The sequence below is a fragment of the Thunnus maccoyii genome, chromosome 20, assembly GCF_910596095.1.
Source record: "Thunnus maccoyii chromosome 20, fThuMac1.1, whole genome shotgun sequence".
Taxonomy (NCBI): Eukaryota; Metazoa; Chordata; class Actinopteri; order Scombriformes; family Scombridae; genus Thunnus; species Thunnus maccoyii.
In genome coordinates, this window is record NC_056552.1 from 18,477,382 (window position 1) to 18,499,051 (window position 21,670).

The 21,670-nt window shown below is 42.7% G+C and overlaps 1 protein-coding gene and 1 long non-coding RNA gene across 3 annotated transcripts; both read left to right on the plus strand.

Moving 5' to 3' along the window:
* Positions 1-690: 690 nt before the first annotated feature.
* On the plus strand, positions 691-4,786 carry LOC121887434. Of its 2 annotated transcripts, none has more exons than XR_006092967.1 (2): positions 691-4,118; positions 4,533-4,786. It is a non-coding gene; the product is annotated as an uncharacterized LOC121887434 (long non-coding RNA). The 2 variants fall into 2 exon arrangements; XR_006092968.1 differs by having other exon boundaries at positions 4,545-4,786.
* Positions 4,787-9,699: 4,913 nt separating this feature from the next.
* Positions 9,700-16,594, plus strand: LOC121887433 (retrovirus-related Pol polyprotein from transposon 412). The gene is made up of 2 exons (XM_042398197.1): positions 9,700-9,709; positions 11,651-16,594. The coding sequence occupies exon 2, from the start codon at positions 11,825-11,827 to the stop codon at positions 15,584-15,586; it is 3,762 nt and encodes a 1,253-aa protein (XP_042254131.1). The 5' UTR covers positions 9,700-9,709; positions 11,651-11,824; the 3' UTR covers positions 15,587-16,594.
* Positions 16,595-21,670: the final 5,076 nt, after the last annotated feature.

Genomic DNA, 21,670 nt, shown 5'->3' on the forward strand with positions numbered 1-21,670 from the left:
TATCACTCGCCCCCATACACACACACACACACACACACACACACACACACACACACACACACGTACTGAGTGACACAGACATAACAGCGCACTGCTCATTACTCCTGTGCAGGTCTGGTCTCCATGGTCTAGGTGGTGTGATGGGGGCTGTGGGAGTAGCCTCCCAGTTGTCTGACACACGCGTGCGCGCGCACACACACACACACACACACACACACACACAGGCACGTGCATCTAGCTTCACCTGCTATAGGGGATCAGGATGAGGGAAACCTCTGATTCATAGCCTTTTATCTCAGGCACAGACACACAGAAACACACACTCTCTCCGTCTGTCTGTCTCTCTCTCTCTCTTTCACTCTCTCTCTCTCTCAAACACACACAAACACATGCAGTGGAGTCATATCTTGATTAGGCGGCTTAGGTGGTCCTGGGGAAATACACTCATCTCTGTCTGTCTCTCTGCCTCCTCTGGCATGCTGTTATCTCCAGGGTCCAAATGTTTGGAGATATCTTCACACACACCTGATGGCAAACAACCTCAGTTGTCTCCCCGGCCTGTCCTTCTTCTAACAGGCTCCTGCAGCCTTGACCAGACCCACAGCCTGTTTACAAAGGGTCGGCCCCAACATGCTGTTTAGCCCTGTTTGTCAAAAGGGAGAAAGAGAAAGGTAAATGCAAAGGCAGTGAGCTTTACTGGTCCAAAATCCTTTTCTGGAAAATTGGATTCCCAACTATCTGAGGAACTTCATTTACATAGAAAAAATCAATTGTTCAATTTCCACAGAATTTTCTTATTTTTCCTCTTTCCTCATGGATGCTATATTTATTCATTCAGGGTTATATGGAATAATGAACCTCCAATGGCTGGAGGAATTATGACTGTTGTCCATCGGGAACAGAGGAGAAAGTAGGATAATGTTGTTATAGAGCCAGAAAGTCACAGGAGAAGGAGGTGCAGGTGGTTGAAGGGGTCAACGAAATGATTGACTGTGACACGGGAGCTGTTCATTTCCCATTTCTTACAGTGAACTTTTTTTTTCAAGCCATGATTGTGCAATAACCATAACCAAGTAGTTCTTTTAACCCAAACCATGATCTTTCTCTAACCTTAACCAAAGTCATTTTTGTGCCCAAACTTAACAGTGTATTTTTGTAAGATCAGAAAAAAACTTTGCAACTTTGATGTTGTAACAGTTTTTGAAGGCACTGATAGAATAATGTTGTCCTGCTGTGGTCGTGTCAGACCAGAAAACAGATGTGTGTCTTTCTGGAGGGCAATTACAAACAACATATTTTGTCGTTTAATTTAAAGGACTTGTTTCTTGACACTTAGGGTTTTAACCTTAAAACCAGCTATTTAACATTTTCACAAGAACCTACAGCAATTTAACAGTTAAATTATAGATTGGAATTCTTATTTTAGAAATATAAACTATAAACATATGCTGTCATTGTATGGTTGAACACAAGAAAATGTGGTTGTTTATGCATACAAACAAGAAGTTTATCTGACATTTAATTGGAATTTTTTGAGACAAATGTCTTTATCTTGTGGATATCCAGGAAAGAGCTAAACTGCAGCTTACTCATAGGTTAAGCTTAACTTTAAACTGCACACAGATGCCTAAGAATATATCCTGACTTTCATCCTAATATGTAGGTAGGAAAAAAGACTGAAATTACACAATATCACAAACCCAACCTATCCATTTCCAGTGACAATGTGCAGCTGTTTCCCTTGAAGCAGGGAAGTGTATTATAAGACCTGCCTTCCTTCCTCCTCCTCATGTGAAGGAGGAGACGTGGCCATGACAAAAAAAAGACAGATCTGCCGTTGGTCAATGCAGCTTTCTCTTAAATTTACATTTTTGTGGGAGAAGTGAGCAGGCGAAATAATAGAAAGACATAAACTGACTCATGTTGAAATCAACACGTTGTGGAGCAAAGTAACCCAATGGTCAGGTTTTTTTTTTTCTCATTTTATTTTACAAAGCAGTCACCACAGAAAGTATGATGTTTTTTGGTAAATGAGTGCATTTTAACCTAAAAGCCTTCTCTAGTGTATCATATAATTTTCAAGCCTTTAATTTCAGCTGTGACAAAATAACAGGTGCACCTCACAAATTATTGAAAAGGCTTTCAGAGCAGTTGACCCAACCAGCTACTCCATAGAGACAGAGCATCATAAAACTGTCACAGCAGTGTGATCACCTCCCTTCTTTTCCTATCCCCTGTATACTTATCAAAGACAATAAAATTGAAATGAAATTTAGTAGCTATAGCCGCATGAAGATACCAGATAGATTAACACACCCAAGACACAAGAAAGATAAGTTCCTCGTCAGTTATGTAGATAGTAAAATAACTAAATCAGGTCATCTGGGCAGTATGCAAAACTGACAGAACAGGTTTACTGGACAACTGACGCGTGTTTTACAGATGACAGAGTGTGAAAGGAGAAGTATTTGCATGATGTCATCTTTCCTCAGACCTTATCTTTTAAAGATCATCAGTCAATGCACATGGTGGCATGACTTGTGATGTCGTCCTCCCCTCCAGCAGCAGATCATCAACAGGTAAATTCAGATTCGTGGCTCAGTGGAGACATTCCTCTCCTCTGTAACAGTACCTTATTAAACTTCAGCACAAATAAGACCATCATTTTCAATGTTAATTAACACAATAAAAACTACATAATAAGACCTTTAGATTTTGTCCAAGTTTCCCTATTTGGTGCTCTTACCTAAGTTGTAACTGCTCACGGGAACTACGTCGTCCCTCCAAAGCTGTTTCCCAAACCAGAGGACACCTACTTCAGAGTCCATTTTTCCAAGACCAAAAACAGAACAGTATAGCAGGTTGAAAAGACCTGTCTTAATCCTCTAAAAGTATCCTCTAAACATGATGGCACATATCCAGTGGATCCTGAACAGCCCTCAATATTTCAAAAGCCAGTCACTTCAATGTCGTGCAGTCCTCGACAACTTGTAAAATGAGGAAATGTTGCAACCATGTTTTTCTTTATGGGGACATAGCATGCTTTTTGCGATTTTCTGTCATTTATATACTGTTAAAATGTCGGATGTCTATGCTAAAAATAGTCAAAGTTCCAAAACTTGAGGTGAACTTATGTGTGAACTTAATGAATTCTCTATTTGCAAGTTACCTCTACTTCTCCATCGGTAAGACGTCAGATTGTTCGCACATGCCTACGAATGACAGTCAGTTCCATTGTCTTTGTTTCTAAGGGCTCATTTATGCTCCCTTTATGTACGAAAATAAATGCGTCCATTTCAAACGATGTAACCATCACTGTCCACAAACTTCCATGCATCCTTTATGTTGGCATGGATGTTGAGCAATACATCCACTAGAGTCGGAGTCACAAGTTTCGGACAACAAACATGGCGACAGTGGAGAAGGTCATTACAAGGTACCTGTTAAGAAAGAGGCAAAAGCGGAGGCAGTTTTCCAATACTTTCAGATGTCCGCCGGGGCATTCGATAACTTGCTTTGCCAGGTGAACCATCACATCAAGCATGGGAATTCACACCATGCGCCTGTGAGTGAGGCTGAGCGACTAGCTGTCACCATCCGCTTTCTCACTTCAGGGATCAGCCAGCAAGCTTTGGCAGCAAGTTACAAGCTGGGTTCTGCAACTGTGAGCTGCATTGTCAGGGAGGTGTGCCATGCTGTATGTGATTGGGCTCAGGGATGAGTTTGTGGCCTTTTCAGAGGAAGAACAGTGGGATGTAATCAGGAGGGAGCTGTGAAATTATCCCAACTGCTTCGGGGCTATAGATGGTAAACATATCAGAGTGAGAGCACCAGCCAACAGTGGCGGTAGTTTATATAACTACTTAAGTTTCTTTAGTTTTATCTTGATGGCAGTCTGTGATGCAAGGTACAAATTCAGATACGTCAATATTGGCGCTTATGGCAGAGAGAGTGATGCTGGAGTCTTCTCGAGAAGCCGCTTTGGATCCCAGCTCATCCAGGGCAAGCTTCATCTTCCACCCACAGCTCCCCTGCCTGGACTGAGATAATCACTCCACCTGTCGTTGTGGGTGATGAAGCATTTCCACAGAAGGTGAACCTGATGCCACCATATTCAGGTCAGTGTACCTCAGATTTTGGTGGACAAGAAAGAAAAAAAAAACACTACAGTACAAAGGAATGCACATATTGTCTTAAAAATGAAGACAATATATCTATTCTCACAATTTTATCAGGTTTTGAAGTCTGTTATGGTATAGTGTATTGTGGCTTGTTTTATTGCACTCTTTTAATTCATTCATTCATTCATTCATTATCATTTACTGATAAAGCATCAGTTGCAATATTTCTTTTACTAGCCGCTTGGCATTAGCTTCAGGAAGCTTACGTGTTTAGGTTGGTCATGAAAGTTGCATACATTTTTGTTTGCCAATGTCTCCTTGCGAATTTCTTCCAGCCTTCGGAGTGATGCATTGTCAAATGGATTTGGTTCCTAGCTTCTCTCTCTTTTTTCTCATGTGATGATGCCCTAGGTGGAGGAGGAGGAGGAGGAGGAGGAGGGCTTGCCACACCAGAGGATGATAATGTACCTGAGCTTGATGCAGGTGAAGAAGATAATTGACAAACTTCAAGTACTGGCCTCCCCATCATGTTCTGGTGGCTAGAACAACAGAGAAGCCACATGCAAGGCATTGGCAGTGTGAATCAATAGGTGCCAAGTTGTTTTTTGTGCAATTCATATTTATTTACAAAGTAGTCAATAAAAACATGAATCATTTATTAACAACCAGGTGTCAAATGACCTCATCTGTCATCATATTACCAATGTTAGTAATTGAGGTTGGTCAGTTGGCTTGGGTTTTGTTATTCTTGCACTCTCTCTCTTTCTCTCTCTATGTGTATATTTTTCAAAAATGTCTTTTTAGTAAATATTTCTATAAAGTTTAAATCAAAGCAGGTGGACAAAACACCACATTATACGCTATATCTTTGAAATACCAAAACATAAAAAGTAAATTATCTTTCAAAGAATAAACACAAGATCTGCAGTTTTTTTAAGTGCTCATTATATAGTACTCAAAATATAATAGGCCTGAATGTAGTTATCCATCCACTCATTGCAGTCAGCATAGCATATGGTGCTGTATTGAAGAAACATCCCGCTGTTTTCCAAGTACCACAATGTTAAACAAGATACTTATCATGTCGTTATTTGGGTAATTGGTCTCTGTTGTTCGGTGATTAATATATACGTTGATGCATCCCAGATGCTGAAGAATTGGTGGATTCACCAGCTGCATCCCCACTCCGTTTGCCCCAACGATTTCCGGTGGTACTGCTCCGTCTAATCCGTATCTGTAAGCTTTAAGAAAATGTGCACAAACATGGACGAAATGAATGCAGAGTATGGACAGAAGGCTCCATCCATACCCGTGTTTAACGTTGAGCATAAATGAGCCTTGAGGTTGTTCCATGGGCTGTTCAAGTTGTCCGCTTGCATATTTTGGATCGGATTCAGCTCAAACATGTAGGGATGTCACTGAGAAGTTTATGTTTTGAGTAAATAAATGAGGAAAAGAAGCGAAATGTTTGTTTACGTAGCCTCAGGAGAAGGGCAGCTTCTGGAGGCTAACCAATCAGAACAGAGTGGGCTCACTGGGAGGGCAGAGACAGGAGCTTAAACAGCCTGTTTCAGACAGAGGCTGAACTGAGGGGCTGCATTAAGGGCCAGTGTAAGATAAATAAAAAGTGTTTTAAACTGTAAATCATGCAAAGATATTATAGTAGTAACCCCAGAATATGAATATTGATCTGGAAATGTGCATTATATATACTCTTTAAGTTCACATCACTGGTAATAACAAAACATTGACTGAAATAAGGAAAATTTCACCATAAAGTGTGAACAAAAGAAGCTTCCTGAGCTGCTTGTTGTTTTCACGACAGATGTCATCTCCATCGACTACACACATAATGACAAGAAATGTATGTTATGGATGTATTTTGTAGCCCAGGCTTTAAAATGACACCCTATAATATTAGAATTATCCCTTTTAAAACAATTCATTTTATTTTGAAACAAACAAATAATTAATTTAGGGTGATTATATACATTAAGAAAATAATAATACGAAGAACTATTAAAAAGTGTTGGTATAGAAATAACATTTGGAGTAAATATCATTCAAATAATTCATATAAATGACTACATCTGTTGAAAGTTGTTTAAAATCATGAAACTATGTGCATAAAGGGAGAAACACAGCCAACATTGTATTTTCCAAGCAGCAGTGAAGGGCTCAGTATGACAAGATCCCCACATAACAAATCAATGAACCCCACTAGTCCCAGGTGATCGGCTGCAGTTCCGCTTCCTGTTATAACTTCCTGTTTTAAAAAACAGCCTATGCTGGCTACCTCGAGTGCTGATGGGACATAGAGAAAATAAAATCTTTTGCCATCCGTTGGATTGTAAAGCAGCGTGAGAGGCCGGATGATTTTCGCGGGTCTGCCGAGGTGAAATGCTGTAAACCTCGTTCATACTTTGACTCAGCGGTCAGGTTTTTGGTGATACCATAAAGAAAAAGGGGACGCAGCCAGTACTTCCTGCTGGACTCCTGCAAGGCTTCAGATCCCTAGACCCAGAGATTCCCAGTGTGAACTGGGTGGCGAGCCGAACCGAACCACTGGTATTGAACCTGAGATGCGTGCAGGGTTCCTTGGTTTCTCCTTTCTCACAGACCGTGCGGTAGGACTAAAATAGACAGTGATACACTGACAATTGGTCGGAAAAAGGGCCCCAACGCAATAAGGACTAACTTTGGGAACAAAGGGTATCTTTTGTTTTATTTTGCCGGCTTTATTATTTTAGTTTGTTATTTTTCATACATTGTTCTTTCCAAAAAAAAGCTGTTGTATTACATGTTGACCTTCAGCTTGAAATAACAAGTGGCCACAAACATACAAACCATTGTAGTCTGTGTCATTATTGATGTTCAAAATATTGGCTCTTAAAAGTTTAGTGTCTTCTGTTACTGGTCCAGTTATTACTATTGACTATTAATTACCTGTGCTCTGTTATTACATCGTAACAAGGGTTACAGAATTGGCGAGCCAGCCAGGAGCCAATTAATTTGAATATCAATACTGAAATCATGTCCAATATGGACTTTGTACAAAGGTCTGGTGTTAAAATCCCAAATACAGTTATTGTTAATGGTCTGACACAGATAGCTGATCAAGATGAACAGGTAATTAACTATCTAAAGAAGTATGGCAAAATTGAGAGATCCCTTGTTGTTGATGATCTATCAGACGAACTCTACCAAAACCTGATCGTTGAGTACTCGAGTGGTTCAGCCTTGGAAGGCTTAGAACCTCACTTGCCGCTTACGTACACAGTACATAGCAATCCCCCCATTGCCTATGAAGTAAAGTTACTAAGCAGTGTGTACACTACTAAGATCGGCAGCAATGTTACCAAGACATATCTGGCTGAGCTCAAGGAGCTGGCTAAGCAGAGTGGTAAAGATTATGGTGAGGTGCTGAAAGAAATGATGTCTCAGATAGGTGAAGATGTTGAAGCTATGCAACCCCGAGCTGAGGGCTCTCCCCCCACACCTGCTGAGCCCACTGTCTTCATACCTTCACCTCTGGGCCCTGAGCAACAGCCTCTCATCTCATTCTCAGATATATCACCAAGCAATAATGGCTTAGGTGCCACTGACTCTGCCCTACTCACAAATGAAAAGAGATTACCATCCCTTTCGTTAAGTGATATGAATCCACCTGAAGTCCAGAAGGTCGTGGTTGAGCACATCGTACGGAGACAGGATGCTGTCCCACAAGTGCAATCCCCAGTGAGACTCCGCTCCTTCTCTGGAAAGGCCCCCAGACCTAATAATGAAACCGACTATGATACTTGGCGCTCACATATTGAGCTGCTCCAAACTGATTCCAGCATGTCCCCCCTGCAAATATCCAGAAAGATCTTTGAGAGCTTGCTCCCGCCCGCAGCTGACGTTGTCAAAGGGCTACGGCCTGAGTCACCCCCTTCAGCCTATCTACAGCTACTAGACTCAGCTTTTGGCACTGTGGAAGATGGGGAGGAACTTTTCGCTCGATTCCTGAACACCCTCCAAGATCTGGGTGAGAGGCCCTCCGCTTACCTCCATCGGCTGCAGCTAGTTTTAAACCTTGTGATAAAAAGGGGCGGTGTTGCACACGAGGAAGTAGACAGACACCTTCTTAAGCAGTTCTGCAGGGGGTGTTGGGATAATGCCTTGCTCAACACCCTGCAACTCGAACAAAAGAAAAGTAGTCCACCCACATTTTCAGATCTCTTGCTAATGATACGCTCTGAAGAAGACAAACAGCAAGCGAAAGCCAGTCGTATGAAAAAACATATGGGTGCTACAAAGCAGAAAGCCCAGTTGCAGTTCCATGGTGCATGTGCCTGTGTGCCAGAGGAGAGTCATGAGATCGGCCTCAGTGCTATTGAGGACTTGAGGAAACAGGTGGTTAGTCTACAGAGTCAACTAACCTCATTCATGCAATCGAAAAGGACAAAGGGAGGTGGCAACAAGGGAGCAGCTGGGAAGTTTCAGAGTAGAGTATCAGGGCCAGATGATGCCAAGACAGACATGCGAGAACCGATCAAAAAGAACCCGGCAAACAAACCCAAACCCGGGTACTGCTTTAACTGCGGGGAAGATGGACACATTGCTCCATCTTGCACCAGCACAGCAAACCCAGCTTTAGTAGCTGAAAAGAGGAAGCAGTTTGAGGAAAAGCAGCACAGGTGGGAAACACAAAATGGTCCCAGCCCGCCTTTAAACGAGTAACAGGCCCTGTTGCGGGACAAACAGGGGCTGAGGAGAGTCAACAACGTCCCCCAGATGTAAACAAACCCCCAGCTGCAAGAGTCAAAGCCCAATCCTGTTCCAGCCTGGAACATGTGTATCAAAACCCACCTTTCCGGCTTCCCAAGCGGTTGGTTGGCACCAAGAGTACGGCTCGAGTGACCATAAAAGACGAAGCAGTCAACTGCCTGCTTGACACAGGTTCACAAGTAACAACCATTCCTCAGTCGTTCTACAGACAACATCTTTCAGAGCAAGAGATCAAGCCATTATTCAACCTCCTAGAGGTAGAGGGGGCAGCGGGGCAGTCCGTCCCCTATTTGGGCTATGTTGAGTTGGCTGTAACTTTCCCAAAAGAACTTGTGGGGGCATCAGTTGATGTAAACACACTTGCCCTAGTCATACCTGACTTTGAAGCCGTCACAGAGCCCCTTGTGCTTATAGGCACTAATACCCTTGATGTGCTCTATGACATCTATTCCAAAACTGGAATGACACATCAGCCTACCCCGCACGGTTACAGAGCAGTCCTTAAAGTACTTGAGGTGAGACACAAGCGGGCAAACGACATCGAGCCCTGCGGTGTAGTGAGGCTACATGGGAAGAGCTCCCAAATCATTCCAGCTGGTGAAACTGTTGTACTGGAAGGAGTTGCTCCAATGAACGGGTTCCAGAGCGAGAAGTCCGTTCTTATCGAACACCCATCTTCATCCTCCTTGCCAGGTGGTTTGCTTGTTAAAGCTGCCCTGATTGATCTTCCCCAGCGGCGTCCCAATAAGCTACCAGTTGTGATCTGTAATGAGTCCGATCATGATATTGCCATTCCTGCAAAGTGCACAATAGCACATGTAACCCTTGTTACGATGTAATAACAGAGCACAGGTAAGTAATAGTCAATAGTAATAACTGGACCAGTAACAGAAGACACTAAGCTTTTAAGAGCCAATATTTTGAACATCAATAATGACACAGACTACAATGGTTTGTATGTTTGTGGCCACTTGTTATTTCAAGCTGAAGGTCAACATGTAATACAACAGTTTTTTTTGGAAAGAACAATGTATGAAAAATAACAAACTAAAATAATAAAGCCGGCAAAATAAAACAAAAGATACCCTTTGTTCCCAAAGTTAGTCCTTATTGCGTTGGGGCCTTTTTTCTGACCAAATGTCAGTGTGTCACCGTCTATTTTAGTCCTACCACACGGTCCGTGAGAAAGGAGAAACCAAGGAACCCTGCACGCATCTCAGGTTCAATACCAGTGGTTCGGTTCGGCTCGCCACCCAGTTCACACTGGGAATCTCTAGGTCTAGGGATCTGAAGCCTTGCAGGAGTCCAGCAGGAAGTTCTGGCTGCGTCCCCTTTTTCTTTATGGTATCACCAAAAACCTGACCTAGAGACAGGCCAGATGAGATCCAAATATCTCATTACATTCATACTGTCTGCATAAATCATGTTCATTTTCTAATCTCCCATGAATTATTACCAATTAATAATAATATTTTGTATTAATTAGTTCAATCATGTTCTCAAAAAGGTTTAGTTGTACAACAAAAATATATCTTTAGTTTCAAGTGTTCATTTGTAGTTGTGTAACTATAAATACATTCAAAGTGCTAGTTATAATCATGTTCAATTACACATTAATAACCATCTACAAATACTCAAAATTATGTGGTTACACAAGTAACTGACAAAAGTACATTTCACAAAAATAAAATAAAATACTGTGGAGTACCCCTTTAATTTGGTCAAAATTGCATCAAATGCAGCAAACATTAATAGTAACATGAGGCATTAAGGCTTAACGTGCTTAATTGTCTCTCCTTGCACCGGTAACAGTGAGAGATTGCACTAAATATTAACCTCTTTAATTACTATAAACATAAAATAAACATAAATTGCACGTAACACCAAATAATCATGCCAGCTAAGTGGCTAGGCTCAAGTTAACACGCTATTAGCATCACAAAACACAGTCTCAGATAGAGCACTATTAGCACCTTTTAATGGCTATCAGCGCCAATTAACATAAATATCAGCTGCCTTACAGTCATCTTAACAGGTTTTATAGTGTTTTCACTCACCGCTGAGTCAAAGTATGAACGAGGTTTACAGCATTTCACCTCGGCAGACCCGCGAAATCATCCGGCCTCTCACGCTGCTTTACAATCTTAAATGCAACAGTATGGCGGTCAGCAGCTGTTTAACATCATCTAGAATTAATATTACTTCGTTTAGAAGATCATTTTTAGTTCTTACCCAACGGATGGCAAAAGATTTTATTTTCTCTATGTCCCATCAGCACTCGAGGTAGCCAGCATAGGTTGTTTTTTAAAACAGGAAGTTATAACAGGAAGCGGAACTGCAGCTGATCACCTGGGACTAGTGGGGTTCATTGATTTGTTATTTGGGGATCTTGTCATACTGAGCCCTTCACTGCTGCTTGGAAAATACAATGTTGGCTGTGTTTCTCCTTTTATGCACATAGTTTCATGATTTTAAACAACTTTCAACAGATGTAGTCATTTATATGAGTTATTTGAATGATATTTACTCCAAATGTTATTTCTATACCAACACTTTTTAATAGTTCTTCGTATTATTATTTTCTTAATGTATATAATCACCCTAAATTAATTATTTGTTTGTTTCAAAATAAAATGAATTGTTTTCAAGGATTTTAACGACTTTTCAATGAATTATTAACTTCTCAATTAAGATGAATTATTTTAAAGGGATAATTCTAATATTACAGGGTGTCATTTTAGAGCCTGGGCTACACACAGATCTGTACTTACCAGACCATATTGTTAAAGGAGCACAGTGTGGCCAAGGCACCTGAGCCACTCCGAGGGTCACCAGAGACAAAGCTCTCCCAAAAGCCTGCTCTAAGCTTTAACTTTGGCGAGTCCCCAGTCCCACCTGAGTGGAAAGAACGCATCACTCGGCAACTCAACAACATGCCTGATGTGTTTGCGCAACACGACTCGGACTTTGGCCGAACAGATAAGGTAACGCATCACATAAAGCTCTCAGATGAAACTCCCTTCAAACTGCGCCCTCGACCAATCCACCCGCAAGACCTTGAGGCAGTTCGGAAACACATCCAAGAGCTTCTTGATGCAGGAGTCATCAGAGAGTCGGAGTCACCATTCTCGTCACCAATTGTGGTGGTCAGGAAAAAAAATGGCCAGGTCCGCTTGTGCATAGATTACAGGCGTCTCAATCTCCAGACCATCAAGGATGCATATTCTCTCCCCAAACTCGAGGACACGTTCTGTGCTCTCAATGGCTCCCAGTGGTTCTCTGTCCTCGATTTAAAATCAGGGTTCTATCAGATAGAGGTTGAGGAGGCAGACAAACCAAAAACTGCTTTTGTGTGCCCTCTCGGGTTTTGGGAGTTCAATCGCATGCCTCAGGGAGTGACGAATGCTCCGAGCACATTTCAAAGATTAATGGAAAAGTGCATGGGAGACATGCATTTAAAGGATGTGTTGGTCTTCCTCGACGACTTGATTGTGTTCTCCAGAACCCTAGAGGAACATGAGGAGAAGTTGATAAAGGTGCTCTCTCGTCTCAAAGAGTTTGGTCTGAAACTGTCCCCGGAAAAGTGTGTCTTCTTTCAGACGTCAGTCCGTTACCTTGGCCATGTGGTGTCCAGGAATGGAGTACAAACCGATCCAGAGAAGATCTCTGCCCTTAAGACTTGGCCAATTCCCCAGAACTTGCAAGAATTAAGATCCTTCCTTGGGTTTGCTGGGTACTATAGGAGGTTTGTTAAAGGTTATTCCAGTATCGTGAAGCCCCTTCATGATCTAACTTCGGGTTACCCACCTTCTCAAAAGAAGGCGAAGATGAAACAGAAATCAGAACAGTACCACAATCCAAAGGAGCTCTTTGGGGAACGATGGTCCCCTGCTTGCCAGCAAGCATTCGAGACTGTCATCAGCAAACTTACCACCGCACCTGTGCTGGGTTTTGCGGATCCCCAGAAGCCCTATGTGCTCCACACTGACGCCAGTACCACCGGGCTTGGTGCTGTCCTGTATCAGGAGCAAGAGGGTCAGCTCCGAGTTATTGGCTACGCGAGCAGAGGGCTGTCCTGTAGTGAAAGTCGCTACCCAGCGCATAAATTAGAATTCTTAGCGCTAAAGTGGTCAGTCACCGAAAAGTTCAGTGATTACCTATATGGTAACCATTTCACCGTTGTTACTGATAACAACCCACTGACTTATATACTGACCTCAGCAAAACTGGATGCGACAAGCTATAGATGGCTGGCGGCACTGTCCACATTCTCATTCAAACTTCTTTACCGGCCTGGGAAGCAGAACGGTGATGCGGACGGCTTGTCCCGTAGGCCGCATGGAAAGTTGGAGAATGACCTCAAATCCCAGAAAGAGAGGGAACGCATTCTCCAGTTCACCCGAGATCACCTCTCTGATCCAGAAAACATTGACGCAGTTGATCAAGCAGTCGTGCAAGCCATCTGTGAAAGGCAGCTTATCTACAGTGTCAATGATGATGAAAGTAGCGCTGATAATGTTGCCCTAGTTGAATGTCTTGCCATCTCTGCTAATGCTGTGCCCGACAGCTATGAGCAAGAGGGTCAATTCGGAGGATTGCCACTCATTCCCCATCTATCTGAAGCAGAGCTGATAGATAAACAACGGGCAGACCAATGTATAAGGCATGTCATTTCCCAAATCGAGTATGGGGACACACCACCCCCCACCTTGCGGAATCAACTCCCTGACCTCCCACTCCTGCTCCGAGAGCTAAATCGCCTTGAGCTCTTGAATAATGTCTTGTACAGACGTCGTCAAGAGGGTCCCAAAACAACCTACCAACTTGTGCTCCCAGCTGAGCTCCGTGACACAGTTCTGACCAGCCTGCATGACCATATGGGTCACATGGGAGTGGACCGTACAATGGATCTCGTAAGGTCCCGATTCTACTGGCCGAGGATGGCTGTGGATGTGGAGAGGAAGGTGAGGACATGTGGCAGATGCGTGCGGAGGAAGGCACCACCTGAGAGAGCGGCGCCCTTGGTCAATATTAACACCACTAGGCCCCTTGAACTCCTTTGTATGGACTTTCTCTCTCTTGAACCTGATAAAAGTGGGACCAAAGACATCCTTGTGATCACGGATCACTTTACCAAATTTGCGGTTGCCATTCCTACACCTAACCAGAAGGCACGCACAGTGGCAAAGTGTCTGTGGGAGAACTTTATGGTGCACTACGGCATGCCAGAAAAGCTACATAGCGACCAGGGGCCAGATTTCGAATCTCGCATGATAAAAGAGCTCTGTCAAGTGGCTGGCATACAAAAAGTAAGGACAACCCCATACCACCCTAGGGGCAACCCTGTTGAGCGATTTAATCGCACCTTACTAGACATGCTAGGCACCCTTCAGAACCAAGAGAAGTCTCGTTGGCGTGATTTTGTAAAACCCCTAGTCCACGCTTATAATTGCACCAGGAATGACGTGACAGGTTTCACACCATACGAATTAATGTTCGGGCGCCAGCCTCGCCTGCCGGTTGATCTGGCATTTGGATTACCAGTGTGTGGCAGCCAACACACATCACATTCCGAGTATGTGCAAAACCTTAAGTCACGGCTCGAGGAAAGCTACAAAATAGCCATGGATAACGCTGCAAAGACAGCACACAAGAACAAAACACGGTTTGACAGGCGCGTGACTGCTTCAGACTTGGAAGCTGGAGACCGAGTACTGATCAGGAATGTCCGCATCCGGGGGAAGCATAAGATCTCAGACAAATGGGAGTCGATTGTCCATGTAGTGGTGAGCAGAGCAGGCACCCTTCCTGTCTATACGGTTAAACCCGAAAACAAGGATGGTCCTTTAAGGACACTGCATAGGGACTTACTCCTCCCATGTGGATACTTACCTACAGAGGAGAGCATTGAACCTGTTCAGCAACCTGCAAAGCGCAGACCAGCAACTCGTGCAAATCCTGCTGTAGATGCCGATTGTTCCTCGGAGGAGGAGGACGATGAGCTCATTCCAGTCTACTGTTTCAACCAACCCCCAAAAGCTCAGGTCCCTGCAGTGCATGAGAGCCCAGTACTGCCTGATCCACCTATGTCTAACGAACAAGATACACAGCATACTGAACCTCCAGATGTATGTTCTGTCGAGAGCCCAGTGAATGCTCAGAATGCTGATTACACTCCCGAAATTGACAAACAACCTGATATGTCCGAATGTACACCAGACAGTCCCCTGACACTTGACAAACCTACCAGCCGTCAGGGTGACACTGAGTACCTATCTACTGAAAGAGTAATTCTAACCGAACAAATACATGAAACAGACCAACCCGAAAGTGTATGCCTTGGGGAAAAAGAAAACTTACCTGATAATGTTGATGACATCTGGAATGAACAGCTTCCAGTGCTCTCTGACATGTCAGAGAGTGAAGAGGAGAAAGGAGAGGACGGGTCGGATGAAATAGAGACAGAAACTAAAGAGGAGACGGAGAGACGAACAGGAACAGATACCTCTGTCAGAAGATCAGAGAGGAATCGTCAACCGTCAAGGCGACTTGATTATGCTGAACTTGGAAACCCCTTTGTCACAGTGGTTAAATCGTTCTTTCATGGACTGACCACAGCACTAGCAGGTGCTTTGAGTGAAGCTGAAAACTCCCTACATTCCCCTGTCCTGCCTTCTCAGATAAAACATATTTGATCACTGCCATGTACAGGGACGTACATGAGTTCAGGAGGGGAGAGTGTAGCCCAGGCTTTAAAATGACACCCTATAATATTAGAATTATCCCTTTTAAAACAATTCATTTTATTTTGAAACAAACAAATAATTAATTTAGGGTGATTATATACATTAAGAAAATAATAATACGAAGAACTATTAAAAAGTGTTGGTATAGAAATAACATTTGGAGTAAATATCATTCAAATAACTCATATAAATGACTACATCTGTTGAAAGTTGTTTAAAATCATGAAACTATGTGCATAAAGGGAGAAACACAGCCAACATTGTATTTTCCAAGCAGCAGTGAAGGGCTCAGTATGACAAGATCCCCACATAACAAATCAATGAACCCCACTAGTCCCAGGTGATCGGCTGCAGTTCCGCTTCCTGTTATAACTTCCTGTTTTAAAAAACAGCCTATGCTGGCTACCTCGAGTGCTGATGGGACATAGAGAAAATAAAATCTTTTGCCATCCGTTGGATTGTAAAGCAGCGTGAGAGGCCGGATGATTTTCGCGGGTCTGCCGAGGTGAAATGCTGTAAACCTCGTTCATACTTTGACTCAGCGGTCAGGTTTTTGGTGATACCATAAAGAAAAAGGGGACGCAGCCAGTACTTCCTGCTGGACTCCTGCAAGGCTTCAGATCCCTAGACCCAGAGATTCCCAGTGTGAACTGGGTGGCGAGCCGAACCGAACCACTGGTATTGAACCTGAGATGCGTGCAGGGTTCCTTGGTTTCTCCTTTCTCACAGACCGTGCGGTAGGACTAAAATAGACAGTGATACACTGACAATTGGTCGGAAAAAGGGCCCCAACGCAATAAGGACTAACTTTGGGAACAAAGGGTATCTTTTGTTTTATTTTGCCGGCTTTATTATTTTAGTTTGTTATTTTTCATACATTGTTCTTTCCAAAAAAAAAGCTGTTGTATTACATGTTGACCTTCAGCTTGAAATAACAAGTGGCCACAAACATACAAACCATTGTAGTCTGTGTCATTATTGATGTTCAAAATATTGGCTCTTAAAAGTTTAGTGTCTTCTGTTACTGGTCCAGTTATTACTATTGACTATTAATTACCTGTGCTCTGTTATTACATCGTAACAAGGGTTACAATTTACCATTAACCTGGTACGTTATTTTCAATCATATACATAAGTGGAACATTGTGACTATTGTATTGTGGAACTTGCCTTTTATTTATCACTGGCATTCTATCTTTTATTATCGCACCTTTCCAGCCCCTATTTAAGCAATTACAGAACAAACAGATGTACACACATGCAACATCACATTTACACCTGCTGACCTGGAGGTATTCAGCGCACACAGTCACTATTCAAGGCTGTATGGAGTTGGTTTACACAGCTTGCAATTTCACAGGACGAAGGAATTAACCTTGAATACCTGACTATAATCCTCACTGTACGCCATAGTCTGTAAAGAGGGACGTAGCAAGGCGTGACGTCACCCATTGGTTTGTGGTCAGTGCCTTTTCTTTTTGGAGCCAGGACCATCCATAATAAGAAGTGTGGGTGTTGCCTTTCACGCTCTCGAAACACGCCCTGCTACCTCGGACCAAAGCTAAAGCTAACTCACCGGGAACACCGAGTAGTGCACACTTGTGCTAACATTAGCTAACTAACACAGCAGGTATCGTTATCAAGTAACTTACCGAATATTGCAACAGAAGCTCTGTGAGTCCCAGAGCTGGGGGGCGATCTGTCAATTACAGCTGTCACACGGTAGACATCAAAGGTACTATTCATCTTTATATCTTATTAACTGAGCAATAATTTCCAAAATGACCACAAGCGCACTTATTAGAGGGGAAAAATTTGGAGATTGAGACTATAATGACTCGATGGAAAAATTCATTGACTTAGTATTTCATGAGAGAAGTCCATGCTTTTTGAATGGAAAGCTATTGCAGCCAGGTAATTTTTGGAGCCAGCATCTAGCGACCATCAGTGTTACTGCATTTTAAGGGACATCCGCGATGCCTTCAACTTCAAGTGGTGGTTGTTGCCGCTTGCTGTACACACAAATGCAACTTTGTGTGACAGAACATAAACCATGATGAGGAAATTCCTTCAGTGGACCTGCAGCAATAAGACTGAAGGATGACTGACATGAGTACACACAAAAAACACAATTTGCACGTATTCTGTCTTTTTATCTCTCTCTCTCTCTCTCTCTCTCTCTCTCTCTCTCTCTCTCCTTACACACACACACACACACACACACACATCTCTGATGTGGTTGAGTTGTCTCTGTTCAGCACGTAATGACTGTGCTATGTGGTTTTTATTTTTCTTACTCCCGTAAAGTTGACTCATGCTCAACTGGTGCTTGTGGGTGTGTGTGTGTGTGTGTCGAAACGCTAACAGAGTTCACTCTTCATGTATTCACAATAACTGATGATGTGGTGTGATCAGTGACTGTAGCCAAAACTATTGCAGACATGTTTAAAAATGAGTTTGAGGAGGAGCTGTTCAATTTTTCAACTGACTGGCCGTTGAAAGCCTGAGCTGCTGTATAAATACACAAATGTGCACATACACACTCACATAGGTGTAGGCTCAAACATACAGATACAGCAACACACACACACACACACACACACAGTCTTGTAGCAAATAAGTAACCGATAGAAAGGCAGCATAAAAATAATTCACGCTACTTCATCCTCAATCTTTGTTTAGCTGAACAAAGTCATTTTACCCGTTTTGTTCGCACACACACACACAAACACTGGCATGAAAACACACACATACACACACAGGGACAGGTATATCATGCATTCTGGGCCTACAGTGCCGAGGCGTTCAGTAATTGAAAACAGGGCTGAATAATCTGAGAGAATGACAGCCCTGAAAGATTATGTGAACTCAAACATTAACACAATTAAGTGTGTGAGCACTGGAGTATGTCGCAGCATTAGACACTGTCTTAATAGTCCCCCAGCACAAAGACAGAGGAATGTGTGTGTGTGTGTGTGTGAAAGAGAGAGACAGAGTGCATGCATGACAACCCATATCACCATTGTGTGATGAAGAAAGACCAGAAGCAAAACGGCTGTGTTTAAAGCGCCAAATGTTGCAAAACAAAGAAATATGCTGCCGTTTTAATATCAATTTGACCAGAAATTCAACCAGACTTCTGTGGAACCCTGTGAAGGGAAAAACACAGTGATAACAAATAGTCTTATTTTTTATAGCAGTGATCCGGTTGTTAAAGACAGACGCTTTATCAGACAGTGAGCAAATGATTCAATTGTCTCCTGGTGATTCCGTGCCTTAGCTACAGCCGCCGGGTCGGCGTGGCGACGGCCCAGTTCTGATTTATCTAGCGGGCTGCACTCAGGTGCTGTTTTGTTAACAGGATTGCAGCCATTTATAACTGTGTTTCATTACTGTACTAAGAGCCGATAAGATGATCACTCACACACACACACCAACACACACACACATTCGCACACACAGAGGCGCTAATTCAATCCGCTGACAGGGAAACACGGCAAACAACATCCATTATGGCCTCGGAGCTAATTGGCAATGGGGGGGTGAGGAAAAGGGAGGGAGACAGAGGCGGAGGTGGAGGGCTGGGTGAAGGGAGCTAGAGGAAGCCTGGGTTTGGTGGGGGATTTCTGCAATGAGATGTAAAGTACCTAGAATATTTTCTCTATTTTTCACCATCCATTGTTTGCGGTTATTCATCACATCTATCGCTAAGTCTGACTTTATACCTAAAAACAGGACAAGGCCTCCTCAAAGTGTTAGATGCATCTCTTCTTCCTCCGATCTCCCCCTTCTTTCTTTTTTTAGAAGAAGGGTATTGCCAGGAGGAAAAGTAAAAATGAGAATACCTGTCAATAAAGCACACGCTTCCATCTGACCAGCAGCAAACTGTAAGTCTAAGCCCCAAACAAAAGATGGCATCTCAGCCCCTAGTGTCATCAAACTGGTGGTGACATTTAATAATTCCCTCTCTCCCACTAACCCTCACCCCCTCCCTGCTCGATCACCTGACTCACTATTACAATTAGAGATAAATCTTCTCCTGTACGCAGAAGAAATAGGGAGGGAGAGACAAGGTAGTGATGAATTACCGTCATTCATGCAAAGACAAGATCTTTTAGGATTCCTGCCTTTGACTCTGTTTATTTACTTCCTCCATCACGCCACATCAGCAACAGAGTAATGGTGGATGAATGGCTGGAAAGGCAGGCAGACCGTGAGACGGATGGAGTTGCAGGGAGAAATAAATAATATCAGTGGAGGTGTTTGAATCCAGAGAAGGAAAAGAGAGGGACAATTATAATAAAGAGAGAGAAGAGGAAAGAAAAGCACAGCGGGGGTAGGATTTGAATGCCCGGGGAAGAGAGACAGATAAACAGATAGAGGCGAGTAGAGACAGAAGAGGCAGGGAGCGATGGATGAGCAGATTTAGAGGCCAGGAGATAAGAGGGGAGATAAAAGCATGGAGGAAGAGGGAGGGAGAGAGGGGTGTGCTGCACCGTACAATGTTTACATGCACCAATATGTTGTTGAACATGTCTGCTTACTTATGTCATTAGCTGGAGCTACTGAGCATGTACACACAGCGGATGGTGCATGCAGGTACCGAGAAACACCAAAACGCATACACACACCTACACACAAAAACAGAGAGGGAAAGGGTGATGACATGTTGGTAAAAGAAAATTATGTGTTTTAGCAGTTAGACACACCCTTTTCATGTTGGCAGATCCTAATCTTGTTCAAAGGTTTGTGTATCTTGTGAACAGTCTTGCACTCTCTTAAAATAATATAAGATAATATACACAGTGATGAAGTACTGACAAAGTGTAGGACACTTTTCAGCCATTTTCTTTCTCTTGTCATGCAAAACACTCTCATAAAATGTCATGAAACGGGCAGGATATTTGAAATCTGTTAGATTTATGTGACAACAACGTAGATTTCACATTTGTTACATAAAAAAGTTGGCTAAAAGTGTTTGGAAAAGTAAAACAACTTTGATGAGACACGTTTGGTTAAAATCACAAAAATATGTTAGCAGCTCTGTGAGACTGTTTAGATGCAGCGGTACTTTGAGCTAAATGCTTATGTCAGCATGCAAACATGCTCACAGTGACCATGCTAACATGTTGAAGCAACGCAGGTTGGCTATAATGTTTAACATGTTCACCCTCTTAGTTTTAACACTGCTAATTCAATGCATAACTGCTGCCATTGTCACATTCCTTTTAGGGTTGGCATATGCGATTGCAAAATTGATATCAATCTACAACCTTATGATACACTGTGAAAAATGGCACAAATGTAAAGTAGGGGTGTGCCCGAATACAAACACGTTATTTGGCAAAGCACAAATAGTTGTTTTTTTACGAATATTTGTTTCATACAAATATTTTAAAAATGATTTGTTTCCGGGAAGAAGAAAAAAACATGTCAAATACCAGCACGCAGGTCAGTTACATCACTATCTCAGTCTCTCTCCTCTGCTACGCTGTTATGTCTATCAGCAGGTCTCAACGAGGGGAGTCACATCCACCTGCTACATGACGCACATTTCCTAATTTGGACATCACTCCCAGAGTTAGGGGTGTTCCCCAGAGATATAGCTGAGCTACTGATACACGTGAAGTGTTCCCAAGGGACTCTCCATAACCTGTTGTTCCACTTCTTTCCACAAACTTAGGTTGTAAAAAATAGGCAATAAATGAAAAGTGCAAAGCAAGAATCACCTTTGAAGTTCCTCCCTACACATTACACGGAGTACTGTCTCTGTGTCTGTGTTATGGGTGTATAAATAGGTAGAGATCTGTCTGCAATGAAGTGATGAGAAGTTTTAGCTCAGTAGTCAGCACAGTTGTCTATAATCTGGGAGACTCCAGTTCGAGACCCAGTGTGGGGACCTCCTTCGTAAGGTAGCTTATTCATGAACACTTATTGTAACACTATCATTTTTTAAAATTAAAACAAATAATAAAAACATAAACAGCTTTTAAACATTTTTATTCAAATACAAATACAAATAATGTTGCTGCC